Source organism: Nicotiana tabacum, chromosome 14, assembly GCF_000715075.1.
Source record: "Nicotiana tabacum cultivar K326 chromosome 14, ASM71507v2, whole genome shotgun sequence".
Lineage (NCBI taxonomy): Eukaryota > Viridiplantae > Streptophyta > Magnoliopsida > Solanales > Solanaceae > Nicotiana > Nicotiana tabacum.
In genome coordinates, this window is record NC_134093.1 from 91076330 (window position 1) to 91094581 (window position 18252).

At 38.3% G+C, this 18252-nt stretch overlaps 2 protein-coding genes and 1 pseudogene across 4 annotated transcripts; all 3 read right to left on the reverse strand.

The window, feature by feature from the left end:
* Positions 1–1154: 1154 nt before the first annotated feature.
* On the reverse strand, positions 1155–5662 carry LOC142161656 (uncharacterized). Of its 3 annotated transcripts, XM_075229742.1 has the most exons (4): positions 5246–5662; positions 4327–4376; positions 2681–3922; positions 1155–2469 (listed from the first exon to the last, which is right to left on the reverse strand). In XM_075229742.1, the coding sequence occupies exons 3-4, from the start codon at positions 2729–2731 to the stop codon at positions 1369–1371; spliced, it is 1152 nt and encodes a 383-aa protein (XP_075085843.1). In that variant the 5' UTR covers positions 2732–3922; positions 4327–4376; positions 5246–5662; the 3' UTR covers positions 1155–1368. The 3 variants fall into 3 exon arrangements, with proteins under 3 accessions (XP_075085843.1, XP_075085842.1, XP_075085844.1); XM_075229741.1 differs by having other exon boundaries at positions 2681–4376; XM_075229743.1 differs by lacking the exon at positions 4327–4376 and having other exon boundaries at positions 5246–5622.
* On the reverse strand, positions 3626–5488 carry LOC107818562 (uncharacterized). Its single transcript, XM_016644596.2, has 2 exons — positions 5246–5488; positions 3626–3922 (listed from the first exon to the last, which is right to left on the reverse strand). The coding sequence occupies exons 1-2, from the start codon at positions 5486–5488 to the stop codon at positions 3626–3628; spliced, it is 540 nt and encodes a 179-aa protein (XP_016500082.2).
* Positions 5638–18082, reverse strand: LOC107825061 (uncharacterized; annotated as a pseudogene).
* Between the last annotated feature and the right edge of the window lie 170 nt (positions 18083–18252).

Here is an 18252-nt window from a genome sequence, read left to right on the forward strand (position 1 = left end):
GGTAGTGGGGGTCTTTGGTTGGCCAAGAGGCCGAGGTGGAGGTAAGGGTAGGGAGTCTGGGTTATAGGGGTGGTAAGGTTGGCGGGGTGAGGGGATGCGGGATTGTGGAGGGTTGAAAACATTGTTGGAGAGTTCCAAAAAATGTTTTCCCTTACTAGGAAAATCATTTTCTTCTAATTAGGGAAAAATGAGTTCTTAAGAAAAATATTTTAGAAAATATTTAAGCCAATATTTTCTTCCATACTAAACACACCAAGAGTCTTGAAAAAGTAGAACCTTTAACTAACCCTTTAATGTTCGTAGGAGGCGCCAATCAAGTTTGTCGCGCAAGTGAGTTCCAAATATATATATATATATATATATATATATATATATATATATATATATATATATATATATATATATATATAACCCTAAACCTTGGATTAGAGTAATTGGTGTACGAATGAATCTCTCAAAAAATATAGTTAGAATTTGCTACTAACTGAGGAGCAAAAGATAATGCAATCTTTTATTATAACATCAAAATTTATTCTTGACCCATTTTTATAAGAAAAATTGACAAATATAAACATTTCATGTTGGCACTTACTGACGGAACGTTCATTAATAGATATGATATTCATGTCAGGCTTGAAATGCTAATCTCATTAATCCACAGCAGGCACCGTGCCATTCGAATACTGGAAACACCTTTCTTTGTTGTTCCAAATAAAGAAAAACAATGCACAAAATGTTAAACGCGAGGAGGGAAGTGGCTAATGGTGAGCGAAAAGCTCCAAAATAAAAAAACGTAGGGCTTGAAAGGAAAAGCGAGTGGTGAAGCGCACATTTTACAGAGATTAAAAAGAAAACCACGGATATAAGAACTTAACACTATAATTATCAAATTTCAGTTAAGCTAACTATTTACTGCATCCAATACACAGTAATACTAATATTAATCCAATTCATCAAAGTTGAGATTCAAAAAATCATTCGCATCACGTCAGGATTACTTTGAGCGTTGTTGTTTGAAGCGCATAGCGTTGCCAATAAAGCAATAATCCTTCGCTTCACATTTCTTCAAACGACGAAGCAATGACTTTTAATAGCACTAGAGGCTAAATAGAAAATACAGCGTGTTCTCTAATCTTTACAAGAAAGAGAAGAAATGCACAAAGAAGGGAACCGAAATGTCACATTAATGAACAACAAACACTGTGTAGGCACAAGAATGAAGTTTTATGACACAAGTAAACAGAGCCGCTTAAATCCAAACAAATATTTTCTTTTTTCAAATTTGGTCTATGATTTTCTTTATTTCCAAATCTTGTCTATGTAACTCAAACTACTTCTGTACAGAAACATGAATAAGAGGAAAACATGTTATCTACCATACCAGCCTTGTGGCGGCCGGCATTCCCCATTATTCATCAACTTGTCCAACACCACATTCAAATCAACTGACTGTCCATTCTCTGTCAATCTCCGCACCGTTGCTCTTACTTGGTCTCTTGAAAATCCCATATTTGTCACTTTATCAACTACATCATCAATAGGAACTCTAGTGCCAGTACGAGGAGAACTAGACCCACTACCAACTACAGAAGCGGTAGGTAGTGCTTGAGGTAATATTCTTGCTGTGGGGAGTTGCGGATAACCACTTCCACCACTCTGGCCCATTGCGGTCGAAAGAAGTGGCTGCGATTTCAAAGGGGAGTCACTGCCATGCTGGACAGGGGAACCGCTATAAGGATAAGATTCACCCGGGCCAGTGGATGGACCAGAAAATCCAGAAACCTGTCTGCCATATGGGGGCTCAAATATATTAGAGTGAGCTGCGTAAAACTGCTGGGACGCAGGGGCTCCACTTGCTGGATTTGAGGGAGGTTGACTGGTATTTGGTAGTGGATAATTCTGCGATGCTATATGATGTCTCTCCTCAGGATGACGGCTCAATGGAGGTTGAGGTTGTGAGTGATTAACAGATGTATAAGGCGGATGCCCTTGAAGAGGTGGAGATGGCTGCGAGTACGGTGGTGAAGGCGAAGGCTGATACCCTTGATGTGGATGTGGTGGGATAGAGGTCTGTGGCTGCTGCGGTGCCAGCAGCTGGTACTGCTGACTAGAGTTTCCTGGTGCTCGACCAATCGGTGGGAAATAAGTTTCATTTTGAGTGCCAGAAGAAATTGGGTTCTGGGCCAACTGGTTCTGAAGCTGAACTTGAGATAGCGAATTCTGTTGCGGAGGGGATGGAGGAGCATTAGGTGGAGGAAGAGTGAAAGGCGGTTGAGCAAGCGCTAAAACAGGGGGAAATTGTTGGTGAGACAGAACAGGAGCAGATGACCTAGGTTGTGCTGAGTCCACGTGTGTAGTATTGTGGGTGTCTACTTCCTGCTCAAGCTTTGGAACTTGAAATCTTGCAAGCTGTAGTTGAGTATCCATTATATCCTGTTTATTCTTTATGACCTGTACACCATCTTGCACCTACATGAAATTTGTGTAACTAGAAGATAACATAGCTCATAATGATGATACAAAAAGAAAAAGGAAACAGGTAAAATTTTGTCTTCTTCTTTTTTAGCCCTTTTAGTAAATATTTCATTATTTTTATTCTTTTTATCGGTTAAGTTTTCAATCTACTTTGAAACAGATATAAAAGCAAGTTAATAATTCATCAAGCAATCACCAAACGAACCTTATGATAAGTTTCATTCGACATGCCATCGGAATGATTCTTCCCTTCCATAATAGGGAACACACAGAATATCCTCTCTTTCAACTTCAGCAAATAAAAAAAGTTCCAGCAAGTCCAACAGTTCTTGATAACATTGATCCATTTCCAAATTATGATATCTCCATTTTTAAATTTGAAGTGATACGCCACGGTCAGCCTAGAATATAAATAGCATAGTATTGTCTACGCAGCAGACACTAATACATAATATCAAAACTCAAGAACAAAAACCATCATACTATAGCAAATTGATAACAATTGTCAGAACATCTGTATAGCTCAAATCTAGAATTACTTTTGACACAACAACAACAACAACCCAGTATAATCCCACGAGTGGGGTCTGGGGAGGATAGTGTGTACGCAGACCTTACCCCTACCCTGGGGCAGAGAGCCTGTTTCCGATAGACGCTCGGCTCCCTCCCTCCAAGAACTCCCCACCTTGCTCTTGGGGTGACTCGAACTCACAACCTCTTGGTTGGAAGTGGAGGGTGCTCACCACGCAACCCACGAGTGGGGTCTGACACATTGCTTAATAATAGCATTCTCTCCTTGCATGGCTTTGAATTGTACCAATATTCTCCCACACCTACATGCTGAAACGCCTTAGATAGAGAGACGTAAAAGCTTAAAACCACAAGAAACTGCCCAAAACTTATTCAGCAGACATAAGAGTATATTTATGCAAAGGGTATTGCTCTCGGAGAAAGATATTAAAAAATAGATGAGCCAGTAATACAAGAGGCAAAATGCAATATTCCTAAGATTCGTGTAAAAATGGGCAAGAATCCAGAAAAAATAAATATATAAATAAAAGAAGCTCATATATAATCAACAAAGGATAAAACAATGCAGCCTACACTTACCCAGCTCATAGAGCAGTTTAGTCAAAACATATAGAAGAAGTTATATGAAAGATGATACCGCTCTGAAAATACTTTCCACCAGTTTCAGTTTTCCGTCAGTGCTCCCATGGTTGGTATCAACAGAAAGCTTGAGGTCATCAAGAGAAGTTTCAATCTGGCGATTTCGAGTTTCTACTTGTGATAGTCGAGCACTCACGCTCTCTATTGCAAGTAGAAGACTATCAGCGTACTTTTTCACTGTATGATCAATTTCAAATAACAAAGATGAATCAACAGTTTTCAGATCTTTATCCACAATGAGTTTGGCCGGTGCAAGTGAGTCAAGAGAACCATAATTCTGCATTGAATTACGTTAATTACAATACAAGATACATATCATTGACAGAACTTATGCATAGTTCCATAAACTGGCCCAATAAAGCAAGTAGATATCCAACCAGATTCAGCAGAACATAAAAGAGAAGTGAAATGAGAAAGAGATTAAAAAAGAACGATACTGCCTCATAAGGTCCTCAAGCAATTAGAGCACATACGATACCAGGAGTATCGTGGGCATGTACATGTCCTTTTCTTGCTGATGCTTTTTAATTTAAGAATCTTTATCATAGCAACAGATATTTGGATAACTACAAGTTGACCATTCTTGCTCATAAAACACGCCAAGCAAAAGATTGTTTTTATATGATATACTACTAGCTCACTTGGTGCATCATCTAGATGTGCCAGAAGCCCAGAACCCACCTTGCTTGGAAGTTGGAACTGAAGCAATTATTGTTGTTGTGACAGTAGCCCTAAAACAACAAAAAGGTCAGTGACCACATAATGGTCAAGTGGTTCACAACAAGCTAAATTAATACGGTTCAATAACCAAAACCATTCAGACAGAGCTATAACAACAAACTTCAATACCAATTCTCATAGGCAAAGTCAAAAATTTCCGCACTACAACACTAATGAACTACAAAGGACGCAACAAATAGAGAAATATCTAAGCTCCACACCAACACAACTAGAAATCAAAACTAGTCATCAACCAAAGCCCATACAAGAGAATCAAACAGAGCAAGTGTTCATTGCATTGTCAAAGACAGATTCAGGATTTTAAGCTAGTGGGTGCAGAATAATAGTGTGCCTACACTGCTACTGAAAATATAGTACATTATAAGTTAGAGTTTAAATTCTATACATTGACGATGTAAAGAATACTTGCAAAATCAGGTCTTTTATTAGGTAATTACATGTAAATCTCCTGATAAGTATTAATTGGTAATCTCGTAAAAATGACAACTAACTAGTTATCCAAGGTTAAAAATCATTGATAGTGTAAAATCACTGTCTGTGTAAAGAATGTTTTACACTATAGGATATTTATAGGAAGGCTCCTTAAAATGTGGATTTGTAATCTTATAAAATAAGGCAAGACAGGTTACTTGATACAACAGGTAAAGAGGTAAAGATGGCCAGATGGTGAAAAAATTCCTTACACTAACTATGTATATATTTCCACTCTAATTGGTAATTTGGTAAAATGATAACTAAACTACTATCACATGTTAAAATTTACTGATTTTATACTATCAGGGCATAACTTAAATCCGTATAAGAAAATAATTGTAATATTCTTAAAAATACAGAATACTACTGGAGAAGGAGCGATTACTCTGATGCTAGCAGTTTTGCTTTTAAATTCAGCAGAATTCCAAGCCCTAGCTCCAGTAGTATGACCCGAATCAATATTAGATTTTGGCGGCGATGATCCAGTTGGGCGAATCGGGTGGGATTCGTAACTCGGAACAATACTTTCCCCCTTTGTACCGCCGCTAATGTCCTGGTGAGGGTTCATGAGGTTGATGAAGTCATTGTTGCTCTGTGAATTTGTTAGATCCATGATCTGCTTGTCCATATACTGCGATGTATTCATCGATGGTGTAGTGTACATATGTAAGCTTTGCTTTGTTCTTGTGATTTTGGATTACTTGCGCTTAAAACTATAAAGTTTGTTTTATCTTCTTCTTTTTTTTGGTTCTTTTGCTCCCTTTTTTGACGCTCGGTTCACTGTTGCTTCTTAGGTGTGCCAAGCATTAGGCCTACACAGAAACCCTTAAAGGGCATCTACACAGAAACACAGAAACATGTGATGACCCAAAAGCTCGTCTTATGTTTTAGAATTCGAATCTGAGCTCTTAAGCCTTATAAATCTCATTTTTGTCCTTCTCGATTTGCGTGCGCAGTCCAGGCAGGTTTTCGGAAAGCGTTTGCGTTGAAAACTAATAAAAATAAAAAAAATTACCTAAAAAGTTGATTTTTGTTGACTTCGGTCAACATTTTTGGTAAACGGGCCTGGAACTGTGCTTTGACGGTCCCGGTAGGTCCGTATCGAATTATGGGACATGGGCGTATGCCCGAAATTGAATTCGGAGGTCCCTAGCTTGAGTTATGAATTTTTGATGAAAATTAAAAGTCTGAAAATTATTTGTTTTTAAGAATTGATTGATATTTGGCATTGTTAGTATCGGGTCCGCATTTTGGTTCCGGAGCCCGGTACAGGTTCATTATGATATTTAAGACTTGTCTGTGAAATTTGGTGAGAAACGGAGTTGATTTGACGTGATTCGGACGTCCAATTGAGAAGATATGAATTTTAAAGTGTTCTTTAGAATTTCATTTGATTTGGTGTTAAATTCGTAGTTCTAGGTATTTTTTTGGCGATTTAATCGCGCGAGCAAGTTCGTATGATGTTTTTAGACTTGTGTGCATGTTTGGTTTGGATTCCCGAGGGCTCGGGTGAGTTTCGGATAGGCCACGGGATGTTTTGAACTTATAAATTTTGCTGGTATAAATGAACCTATTGCAGGCCTCTGATCTCGCAATTGCGAGATCAGGCATCGCAAATGCGAACATAACAGGGTCCGCAATTGCGAGGCTTTCATCGCAAATGCGATCAGAAGCCTGGGCCAGCAGTTCTCGCATTTGCGAGGTTACCTTCGCAATTGTGAAGGGAATCTGGGAAGGGCAGGTTCGCAAATGTGAATATTTACTCGCATTTGCGAGGTTCAGTGGTCGCAAATGCGACACTTTCCTCGCATTTGCGAAGGCATGGGGATTGTGAAGGGCATCGCAATTGCGATTGTTCCTTCGCAATTGCGAGCTTCGCATTTGCAAAGCTCATGTCGCAATTGCGACACCTGCAGCTGAGTAAAAGGGGTTTAGACGGGATTTTTTATTTATTCTTCATATTTTCAAAACCCTAAACCTTAGGAGGCGATTTTCCAAACACCAAATCTTCCCCAAATCATAGGTAAGTGATTCCTAACTCTTTTCTTTCAATCTTTTACATCTTATAACAAGATTTCAACCTAGAATCTAGAATTTTTATGGTGAAATTATGATTTTTGGGTAGAACTTAGGAATTTCGAAATTTAAGGATTTAGACTCCAATTTGAGGTCGGATTCCAAAACTAATTGTATATCTGGACTCGTCTCGGAATGGGTGTTCGGATTTCGTAAGTTTTTCCGAGATTTGAGACGTGGGTCCCACTGTCGAATATTTTAATGAATTTCGGATTTTATCCGAAAAATTAGTAAATTCATATGGAAGTAATTTCTATGATTCGTATTGAGTATATTGAATTGTTTGTGAATAGATTTGAAGCTTTCAGAGACAAATTTAAAAGGAAAAGTTGTGGTTGAGTAATTGATTGGAATTTGCAAAGCGAGGTAAGTATCGCGGTTAACCTTGACTTGAGGGAATAGAACCCTTAAATTAATTGTTATGTGAATTGCATGTGAACGACGTATAGACGAGGTGACGAGTGTCTATACGTCGTCAAATTAATTGTTTGCCTTATTACTTGAAAAATCATAAATTATTTTAAATCATGAATTAATTATTATAATAACTATTTCTCTCCTATTCTTTGTCAAATATTAATTCTTGAATTTCTGCATTAATTGTTACATGCTATTTGAATTATGTGTCTTAATTGTTATTTGACATTTAGCATATTAAATATTAAATTGCCTATTTTCTCTCTGATTTCTATTATAATTTGCTATTTGCCTTTGTTTGTTTCGTAATTAAATCATAATTATTGTATGCTTGTTGTCTTATAATTTTACTTTAATTATTGCATTTATTGGGAAAATTCTTCTATAAGAATTGGTAAATGAATATGTTGGAGAAGCGGGTTGCACGCCGCAACGGGATTGATTATAATGAATATATTGGAGGATCGGGTTGCACGCCGCAACAGAATTAATTGTAATGAATATATTGGAGGATCGGGTTGCATGCCGCTACAGACTTATTAAAAGTCCATATTGGAGGATCGGGTTGCACGCCGCAACAGACTTATTAAAAGTCCATATTGGAGGATCGGGTTGTACGCCGCAACAGACTTATTTAAAAGTCGACATACATATTTATATATTGGAAACAGATTTATGAAAAGTCAATATTGGAGGATCGGGTTGCACGCCGCAACAGACTTGATTAAAATAAATATATTGTGAGAGCGGGTTGCACGCTGCAACAGAATTGAATGTGAATATATTGTGAGAGCGGGTTGCACGCTGCAACAGAACCGAATGTGAATATATTGTGAGAGCAGGTTGCACGCTATAACAGAATTGAATGTGAATATATTGTGAGAGTGGGTTGCACGCTGCAACATAATTGATGGAAATGATAATTGGTTATAACTGCTGAGTTGGCTTCAATCATTATAAATGAGTTACCTGATTTATTTCTATTATTGTTGTTGTTACTAATATTGCATACAGGTTAATGTAAGTGACCCGCCTTAGCCTCGTCACTACTTCATCGAGGTTAGGCTCAGCACTTACCAGTACATGGGGTCGGTTGTACTGATACTACACTCTGCACTTCTTGTGCAGATTTCAGAGTTGGTCCCAGCGGCATACCATAGACTTGCTCGGATTTCAGCTACTAGGAGGAGACTTGAGGTATAACTGCATGGCGTCCGCAGTTCTGAAGTCCCCATCTATTTTACTTTAGCTGTGTGTTTATTTCCAGACAACTTCATTTTATTCAGATATTTATTTGTATTATTCTAGAAGCTCGTGCACTTGTGATACCAATTCTGGGATGGTATTTAGACACCGCTGTTTTTATGGATTATTCACTATATTTCAAACTTTGCTTCCGCATTTGTTTCTTTGATTATTAATAATTTAAAAATTATTTAAAAATTGGTTGATATTATTCTAACGTTGGCTTGCCTAGCAAGTGAAATGTTAGGCGTCATCACGGTCCGAAGGTGGGAATTTCGGATCGTGACAGTTGGTATCAGAGCACTTGGTTACATAGGTCTCACGAGTCACGAGCAAGCTTAGTAGAGTCTGAAGGATCGATACGGAGACGTCTGTACTTATCTCTCACATACTATGAAGTTTAGGAACAATACCACCTCTTTCATTCCTTATCGTGTGGCATTGATTTTGCTTGAAACCTATATCTCACATTCCTTTGTATCTACTCGTGTATGACATTGCGCACTCGGTATCAGTTGTGCGTCGACGGTTCGTGATGCCGCAGATGAACTACGAGGGAGCTAGAGATGCTCAAATATTGCCTCAACGTGTGATTCCGACTGAAGATGCAGACGTATAAAGAGATCACCTAGTGAATAATGTGGGGGGTGCAACGTACCTTGGCATCTGGTTGATTTATACGAGTTGTGAAGGTTAATATTGTGGACCATCAGACGTGGTGAACTATGACTTCATGCCGAGTGGGGGAGTCCACTATCAATGAATGGATTGCGAGTCATTTGTTATATCAGTTTTGGCCTGAAATGTATATATGTGGTACTGAAAGGTTCTCTCAAAATTTACATGTGTTTAAGGCCTGAGATCTTATAGAGAATAAGGTTGGGACTTGCGGTATGTCCGCCTCCGTAATAATCTTATACTTCAGTACCAAAGGAGTTAAAGAAATAACATTAAATTTACAGAAGGTCTACTCAGCATGGACGTCACGGTTGCGGATTTTGGGGTGCTTCGGAGGAAGTACAGTGGTTGACGAGATTGTGGACTAAGAATTGTCTGTATGGAGCTCTAGTTTTGTGATCATTGTATATAAATAGGGATAAAGTTTACCCCAAAGAAGAATCGAAGAGTATGTTAAAAAATGGGTCAACTCAACAGTATTGAGTCAGCATAACAAAAGAAGAAATTGGCCTTGGGAGAGATAATTCTCCACAGGTGTCTGTGGCAAGCCTATGAAGAGGGCAGACCAGCCAATACAACACCGCCCACTTGGCTCGGTTCTCAGAAATACTTTTGAAAGAGTTTGTTTCCCGGACTCTCCGTAATTCATGGTGCATAGGGTTTGAACGATTGCGTCAGGTCACCATGACAGTGTCATAATGTGCCATCAGGTTCAATAAGTTAGCCCGTCATATTCCTACTTTGCTTCCTACAGCCAGAGAGCGAGTCCACAGACTCATTAAAGGACTTAATTATGATCGTAAAATTTTGTATGACTCGGGAGCTACAGACTGATACTTCATTTCCACTGGTGGTAGAAATTGCCAAGATATTAGAACGTGTTAGGGGTAAGGAAAAAAAGGAAACTAAGGAGACCAAGACGTCTCGAGGTTCTGGGGGATTTAGTGGATTCTACTCTGCGAGTATAAATCATTATGGCGGGGGCTCGGGTAGTCGGCCAGCCCAGTTCGCACATCGGATTAATCGAGGTGCTCCAGTAAGTTCTTTTAATGCACCACTGACATGAGTTTCCTACAATGGTTATCCCAGTTATCTGGCACAGACTCAATATGAGCAGCCAAAACCACAAAGTTATGAATACGGCGATACTAGGCACATCATGATAAAATTGTCCCAAACTTGGGAGAGGCATATTTCATCAAAGCACTCAGGCTACGTGCCCCATTACAGTTACTACACCACTCACACGATCAGTTAAGGGTGGAGGACAGGCGGGTAGAAGGCGTCCTAGAGGTGGAGACCCAGACGTTGTTATATTTGTTTTATGGTATGGTGGAGGTCGTTACATCAGATAGTGTCATTATAGGTACGACCTCGATTTAAAATAAAGGAATATTTTCCTTAACTTGATTCGGTTCTGAGTATCAAGACGAGTCTTCCTATTGTGCTCCACTAATGAGTGAGCTTCGTAATTCTATAATCTACTTATGTGTTTAATTATGTTGGGAGGTTTTATGGAGATAACTACACCTATCATTCCATGATGGACTCTAATAAGAGTTGTGAGCTAAATGTGGCTTTCTGGTCTTATTTCGGTATGTTTTGATGTATTTTCGGGTAATTAATTACAAATTGTGAATTATATGCCCTACCGGTGTGGGGTTCATTATGTGTTGTGATTTTGTTTAACGAAAGTTATTTAAAAGGAGAAAATGGAAAGTTTCGATTGGCAAGATGTGCATATTACTTGTGATTCAGAACTGAGGCCGAGGTCCTCGTATTTTAAAATAAATTGATATATTTAAACCGGGCTATGAGCTGCGGTGGAAGTTATATAAGGACGAGATCCTTGTGATAAAAATTCTTGTGTTTAAATTCTCCCTTGTGAAAATTAAATTTGTACTATAGTACTAATAGGGAGTCATGCCTGCTAGGCTTATTTGAAACTTTTTTGTATGAAATTCTCTGTGCATACTTGCCAAATTCGTGTTGTAATATTGAGTTGTAACCTACGAGGTAGGTGCCCGCCCAGGTGGCGTTAAATGTGACTCGTTAATTCGGGTAAATAATTATGAGGTCTTCATGCCTCGCATCTCGTTATTAGTATTGTGAAGGTTTGAAACGAGATTTTTGTTAACATGAAGTTAATTGACGATTCTGTAATTGATTATGAATAACTATTAAGACTAGATTGACCCAGAAGGGTGCCCCATTTAGATGGTCAGACGAGTATGAGTTGAGCTTTCAGAAGCTCAAGACCGCTTTGACTACGGCGCCAGTGTTGGTATTACCCACATGTTCAGGATCGTATGCGGTATATTATGACGCATCTCACATTGGGCTTGGTGCAGTATTAATGCAAGATGGCAAGGTAATTGCATATGTGTCGCGGCAGTTGAAAGTTCACGAGAAGAATTATTCTGTTCATGACTTAGAATTGGCAGGCATTGTTTATGCGCTGAAGATTTGGAGGCATTACCTCTACGGTGTCTCGTGTGAGGTATTTACTGATCATCGTAGCCTTCAGTATCTGTTCAAATAAAAAATCTTAATTTGAGGCAGAGAAGATGGTTGGAGTTTTTGAAAGACTATGATATCACCATTTTGTATCACTCCGGAAAGGCCAATGTGGTGGCTGATGCTTTGAGTAGAAAGGCTGTGAGTATGGGCAGTCTTGCGTATATTCCGGTTGGTGAGAGGCCATTAGTTGCAAATGTTCAGACTTTGGCTAATCAATTTGTGAGGTTAGATATTTCAGAACCCAGTCGGGTTCTAGCTTGCACAGTCGCTGGACTTCTTTATATGAGCGCATCAGAGAAAGGTAGTATGATGATCCTCATTTACTTGTCCTTAAGGACACGGTGCGGCACGGTGATGCCAAACAGGTTGCTGTGGGGGAAGATGGAGTTTTGCGAATGCAAGGTCGTATTTGTGTGCCTAATGTAGATGGGCTTCGTGAATTAATTCTTGAAGAAGCACACAGTTCCAGGTATTCTATTCATTCAGGTACCGCCAAAATATATCAAGATTTGCTGCAACATTATTGGTGGAGGAGAATGAAAAAGGATATAGTTGCATATGTAGCTCGGTGTCTGAATTGTCAGCAAGTTAAGTGCGAGCATCAGAGACCTGGTGGTTTACTTCAGAAGTTAGAAATTCCTGAGTGGAAGTGGGAGCGTATCACTATGGATTTTGTTGTTGGGCTCCCACGGACTCAGAGAAAATTTGACATAGTTTGGGTCATTGTGGACAGGTTGACCAAGTTAGCACATTTCATTCTAGTGGTAGTTACCTATTCTTCAGAGAGGTTAGCTGAAATTTACATTCGTGAGATTGTCCGCCTTCACGGGGTGCCCGTGTCTATTATTTCAGATCGAGGTACGCAGTTTACCTCACATTTCTGGAGGGTTGTACAGCATGAGTTAGGCACGCGGGTGGAGTTGAGTACAACATTTCATCCACAGACAGACGGACAATCAGAGCGCACTATTCAGATATTGGAAGATATGCTCCGCGCTTGTGTTATAGACTTTGGAGGTTCTTGGGATCATTTCTTGCCACTTGCGGAGTTTGCTTATAATAATAGCTACCAGTCGAGCATTCAGATGGCTCTATATGAGGCATTATACGGAAGGCGATACCGATCGCCAGTTTGTTGGTTTGAACCGGGAGAGGCTCAGTTGTTGGGTACCGATTTGGTACAGGATGCCTTGGATAAGGTCAAGATTATTCAGGATCGACTTCGCACAGCTCAGTATAGGCAAAAGAGTTATGCCGATCGTAAATTTCGTGATATTGCATTCGTGGTTGGAGAAAGAATATTGCTCTGGGTTTCACCTAGGAAAGGTGTAATGAGGTTCGGAAAGAAGGGCAAGTTGATCCCTAGGTATATCGGACCTTTTGAAATTCTTAAAGGGGTGGTGAAGTAGCCTACAGGCTTGCATTACCACCTAGTTTATCAGCGGTTTATCCGGTGTTCCATGTGTCTATGCTCCGGAAATATCATGGTGATCCATCCCATGTGTTAAATTTCAGCTTTGTCCAGTTGGACAAGGATTTGACTTACGAGGAGGAGCAGGTGGCAATTCTATGCCGGCAAGTTCGCTAGTTGAGATCAAAGAGTTACCCTTCAGTTCGAGTGCAATGGAGAGGTCAGCCTATTGAGACGGCTACTTGGGAGTCCGAGTCCGATATGCAGAGTAGATATCCCCACCTTTTTACCATCCCATGTACTTTTCTATGTCCGTTCGAGGATAAACGATTGTTTTAGAGGTGGAGAATGTGATGACCCAAAAGGTCATCTTATATTTTAGAACTCGAATCTGAGCTCTTAAGCCTTACAAATCTTATTTTTACCCTCCTCGATTTACGTGCGTAGTCCGGGCAGGTTTCCGGAAAGTGTTAACGTTGAAAACTAATGAAAATAAGAATTTTTTCCTTAAAAGTTAATTTTTGTTCACTTCGGTCAACATGTTTTGGTAAACGGGCCTGGATCCGTGCTTTGATGGTCTCGGTAGGTCCGTATCGAATTATGGGACATGGGCGTATGCCCGAAATTGAATTCGGAGGTCCCTAGCTTGAGTTATGAATTTTTGATAAAAATTAAAAGTCTGGAAATTATTTATTTTTAAGAATTGATTGATATTTGGCATTGTTAGTATCGGGTCCGTATTTTGGTTTCGGAGCCCGGTACAGGTTCATTATGATATTTAAGACTTGTCTGTGAAATTTGGTGAGAAACGGAGTTGATTTGACGTGATTCAGACGTCCAATTGAGAAGATATGAATTTTAAAGTGTTCTTTAGAATTTTATTTGATTTGGTGTTAAATTCGTAGTTTTAGATATTGTTTTGGCGATTTGATCTCGCGAGCAAGTTCGTATGATATTTTTAGACTTATGTGCATGTTTGGTTTGGAGCCCCGAGGGCTCGGGTGAGCTTCGGATAGGCCACGGGATGTTTTGAACTTATAAATTTTGCTGGTATAAATGAACCTATTGCAGGCCTCTGATCTCGCAATTGCGAGATCAGGCATCGCAAATGCGAACATAACAGGGTCCGCAATTGCGAGGCTTTCATCACAAATGTGATCAGAAGCCTGGGCCAGCAGTTCTCGCATTTGCGAGGTTACCTTCGCAATTGCAAAGGGAGTCTGGGAAGGGTAGGTTCGCAAATGCAAACATTTACTCGCATTTGCGCGGTTCAGTGGTCGCAAATATGATACTTTCCTCGCATTTGCGAAGGCAGCGGGATTGTGAAGGGCATCGCAATTACGATTGTTCCTTCGCAATTGCGAGCTTCGCATTTGCAAAGCTCAGGTAGCAATTGCGACACCTGCAGCTGAGTAAAAGGGGATTAGACGGGATTTTTCATTTATTCTTCATATTTTCAAAACCTTAAACCTTAAGAGGCGATTTTCCAAATACCAAATCTTTCCCAAATCATAGGTAAGTGATTCCTAACTCTTTTATTTCAATCTTTTACATCTTATAACAAGATTTCAACCTAAAATCTAGAATTTTTATGGTGAAATTAGGATTTTTGGGTAGAACTTAGGAATTTCGAAATTTGAGGATTTAGACCTCAATTTGAGGTCGGATTCCAAAACTAATTGTATATCCGGACTCATCTCGGAATGGGTGTTCAAATTTCGTAAGTTTTTCCGAGATTTGAGACTTGGGTCCCACTGCCGAATATTTTAATAAATTTTGGATTTTATCCGAAAAATTAGTAAATTCATATGGAAGTAATTCCTATAATTCGTATTGAGTATATTGAATTGTTTGTGAATAGATTTGAAGCTTTCAGAGATAAATTTAAAAGGAAAAGTTGTGGTTGAGTAATTGATTGGAATTTACAAAGCGAGGTAAGTGTCGCGGTTAACCTTGACTTGAGGGAATATAGCCTTTAAATTAATTGTAATGTGAATTGCAATTGAACGACGTATAAGCGAGGTGACGAATGTCTATACGTTGTCAAATTAATTGTTTGCCTTATTACTTGAAAAATTATAAATTATTTTAAATCATGAATTAATTATTATAATAATTATTTCTCTCCTATTCTTTGTCAAATATTAATACTTGAAATTCTTGCATTAATTGTTACATGCTATTTGAATTATGTGTCTTAATTGTTATTTGACATTTAGCATATTAAATATTAAATTACCTATTTTCTCTTTGATTTCTATAATAATTTACTATTTGCCTTTGTATGTTTCGTAATTAAATCATAACTATTGTATGCTTGTTGTCTTATAATTTTATATTAATTGTTGTATTTATTGGGGAAATTCTTCTATAAGAATTGGTAAATGAATATGTTGGAGGAGCGGGTTGCACGCCGCAACAGGATTGATTATAATGAATATATTAGAGTATCGGGTTGCACGCCGCAATAGAATTAATTATAGTGAATATATTGGAGGATCGGGTTAGACGTCGCAACAGACTTATTAAAAGTCCATATTGGAGGATCGGGTTGCACGCCGTAACAGACTTATTAAAACTCCATATTGGAGGATCGGGTTGCACGTCGCAACAGACTTATTAAAAGTCCATATTGGATGATCGGGTTGCATGCCGCAACAGACTTATTTAAAAGTCGACATATATATATATATATATATATATATATATATATATATATATATATATATATATATATATATATATGTATGTTATATTGTGAGAGCGGGTTGCACGCTGCAACAGAACTGAATATGAATATATTGTGAGAGCGGGTTGCACGCTGCAACAGAACCGAATGTGAATATATTGTGAGAGCGGGTTTCACTACTTCGTCGAGGTTAGGATCAGCACTTACCAGTACATGTGGTCGGTTGTACTGATACTACACTCTGCACTTCTTGTGCAGATTTCAGAGTTAGTCCCAGCGGCGTGCCATAGACTTGCTCGGATTTAAGCTACTCGGAGACGACGTGAGGTATAACTGTATGGCGTCCGCAGTTCTGAAGTCCCCGTCTATTTTACTTTAGCTGTGTGTTTATTTCCAGACAGCTTCATTTTATTCAGACCTTTATTTGTATTATTTTAGAAGCTCGTGCACTTGTGATACCAATTCTAGGATGGTATTTAGATACAATTATTTTTATGGATTATTCACTATATTTCAAATTTTGCTTCCGCATTTGTTTCTTTGATTATTAATAATTTAAAAATTATTTAAAAATTAGTTAATATTATTCTAACGTTGGCTTGCCTAGTAAGTGAAATGTTAGGCGCCATCACGGTCCGAAGGTGGGAATTTCGGGTCGTGACAAAACCATTCCCTCATTTTTTTTCCCCTAAAAGAGAATATTCTTTTTTATATTTTCTCTCTCTTCTATATTATATTATTGTTTTTTATTTCAATTTTATTTTTTAATTTCCATTAAACAAATTCCATCTTTTATTTTCATTAATTTGTAGTTTCCATTAAAACAATTTCATAAAATTTTAAATAATATAATTTGTAAGCAATTATTATAGATTAACTAATAATTCAAATAAAAGTGAAATCATTGCAATACAAGATTAATTAAATACATATTACATAACGATAAAATTCATTCGAAATACTACATAAATATTCAACTTCAACCTCTAGTATTCTCCCATAAATAATTTATTAATGCATTACGAAGTGCAAAATGAGCATCTTTGTCCTTAATTCTTCTATGTCGAGCTAAAAATTCTTGAAATCGTTGATTTTTATCTACTTCCATTTCTACTGTTGGAGGTGGACCTTCCAAATCATCTTGAATTGATGCAATAAGATTACGCTCATTCTCGATTATCATGTTGTGCAATATAATACATGTAGTCATTATATCATGTAGCACTTCTTTTTGCCAAAAACGTGACGGTCCTGCAACAATTGCAAAACGTTGTTGCAAAACTCCGAATGCACGTTCAACATCTTTTCGACATGATTCTTGTTTCATCGCAAAATATTTCTTCTTTGCCGAATGTGGCTCACGAATAATTTGTATAAGGGTTGACCATTTTGGATATATACCGTCAGCTAAATAATAACCCATATTATATTCTTGTCCTTGAATAACATAATGGGCGGGAGGAGCAGTACCTGCAGCAAGATCAGAAAATAAATGTGATGACTCTAAAATATTAATGTCATTATTGGTGCCGGGCATACTAAAATATGCATGCCATATCAAAAGGTCATGATCAGCCACAACTTCAAGAATAATTGTTGGGGATCTACTACGACCTGCATATTGTCTAGCCCATGCTGTTGGACAATTTTTCCATTTCAATGCATGCAGTCTAGACTGCCTAGCATTCCTGGAAAGCCACGTTGTTCACCGATGTGCAGAAGCCTTGCAACATCGTTAGGTGTTGGTGATCTCAAATACTGCTCGCCAAAAACCTCTATGACAGCTCGGCAAAATCTCTTCAGGCTCTCAATTGCAGTCGACTCTCCAATTTTCACATATTCATCAGTGGCATCCGCTGGCAAACCGTATGCCAGCATTCTAAACATGACTGTAATTTTTTGTAGAGTAGATAATCCAAATCTACCCATGACATCGGCGCGTTGTACAAAGTACATATCATGAATTTAACTTCATCAACTATTCGGAGGAACAAATTACGGGACATCTGATATCTACGACGAAACTGGCAATCATTATAGTGTGGATTTTTTGAAAAATAATCCAGAAATAAATTATTATCAGCACCTTCACGATCTCGATTGATTACCACATGACCAGGAACAGAGCCAACTCTGATAGCATCATTATTTTGATCGTGCAAACACTGCAATACATAATTGTTCATCTGGAGAGAAAAATCGATGATGGTTATATGAAGATAGTCGAATCACAAAATAATCAAATTGTTGAGGCAATGAATAGTGCAACTGAGAGACAAAAAGAAACAAATGACATTGAAAGAGAAAAAGTAAGACTAAAAGAATTGAAATATGATCCTAAAATTATGTCCATGGA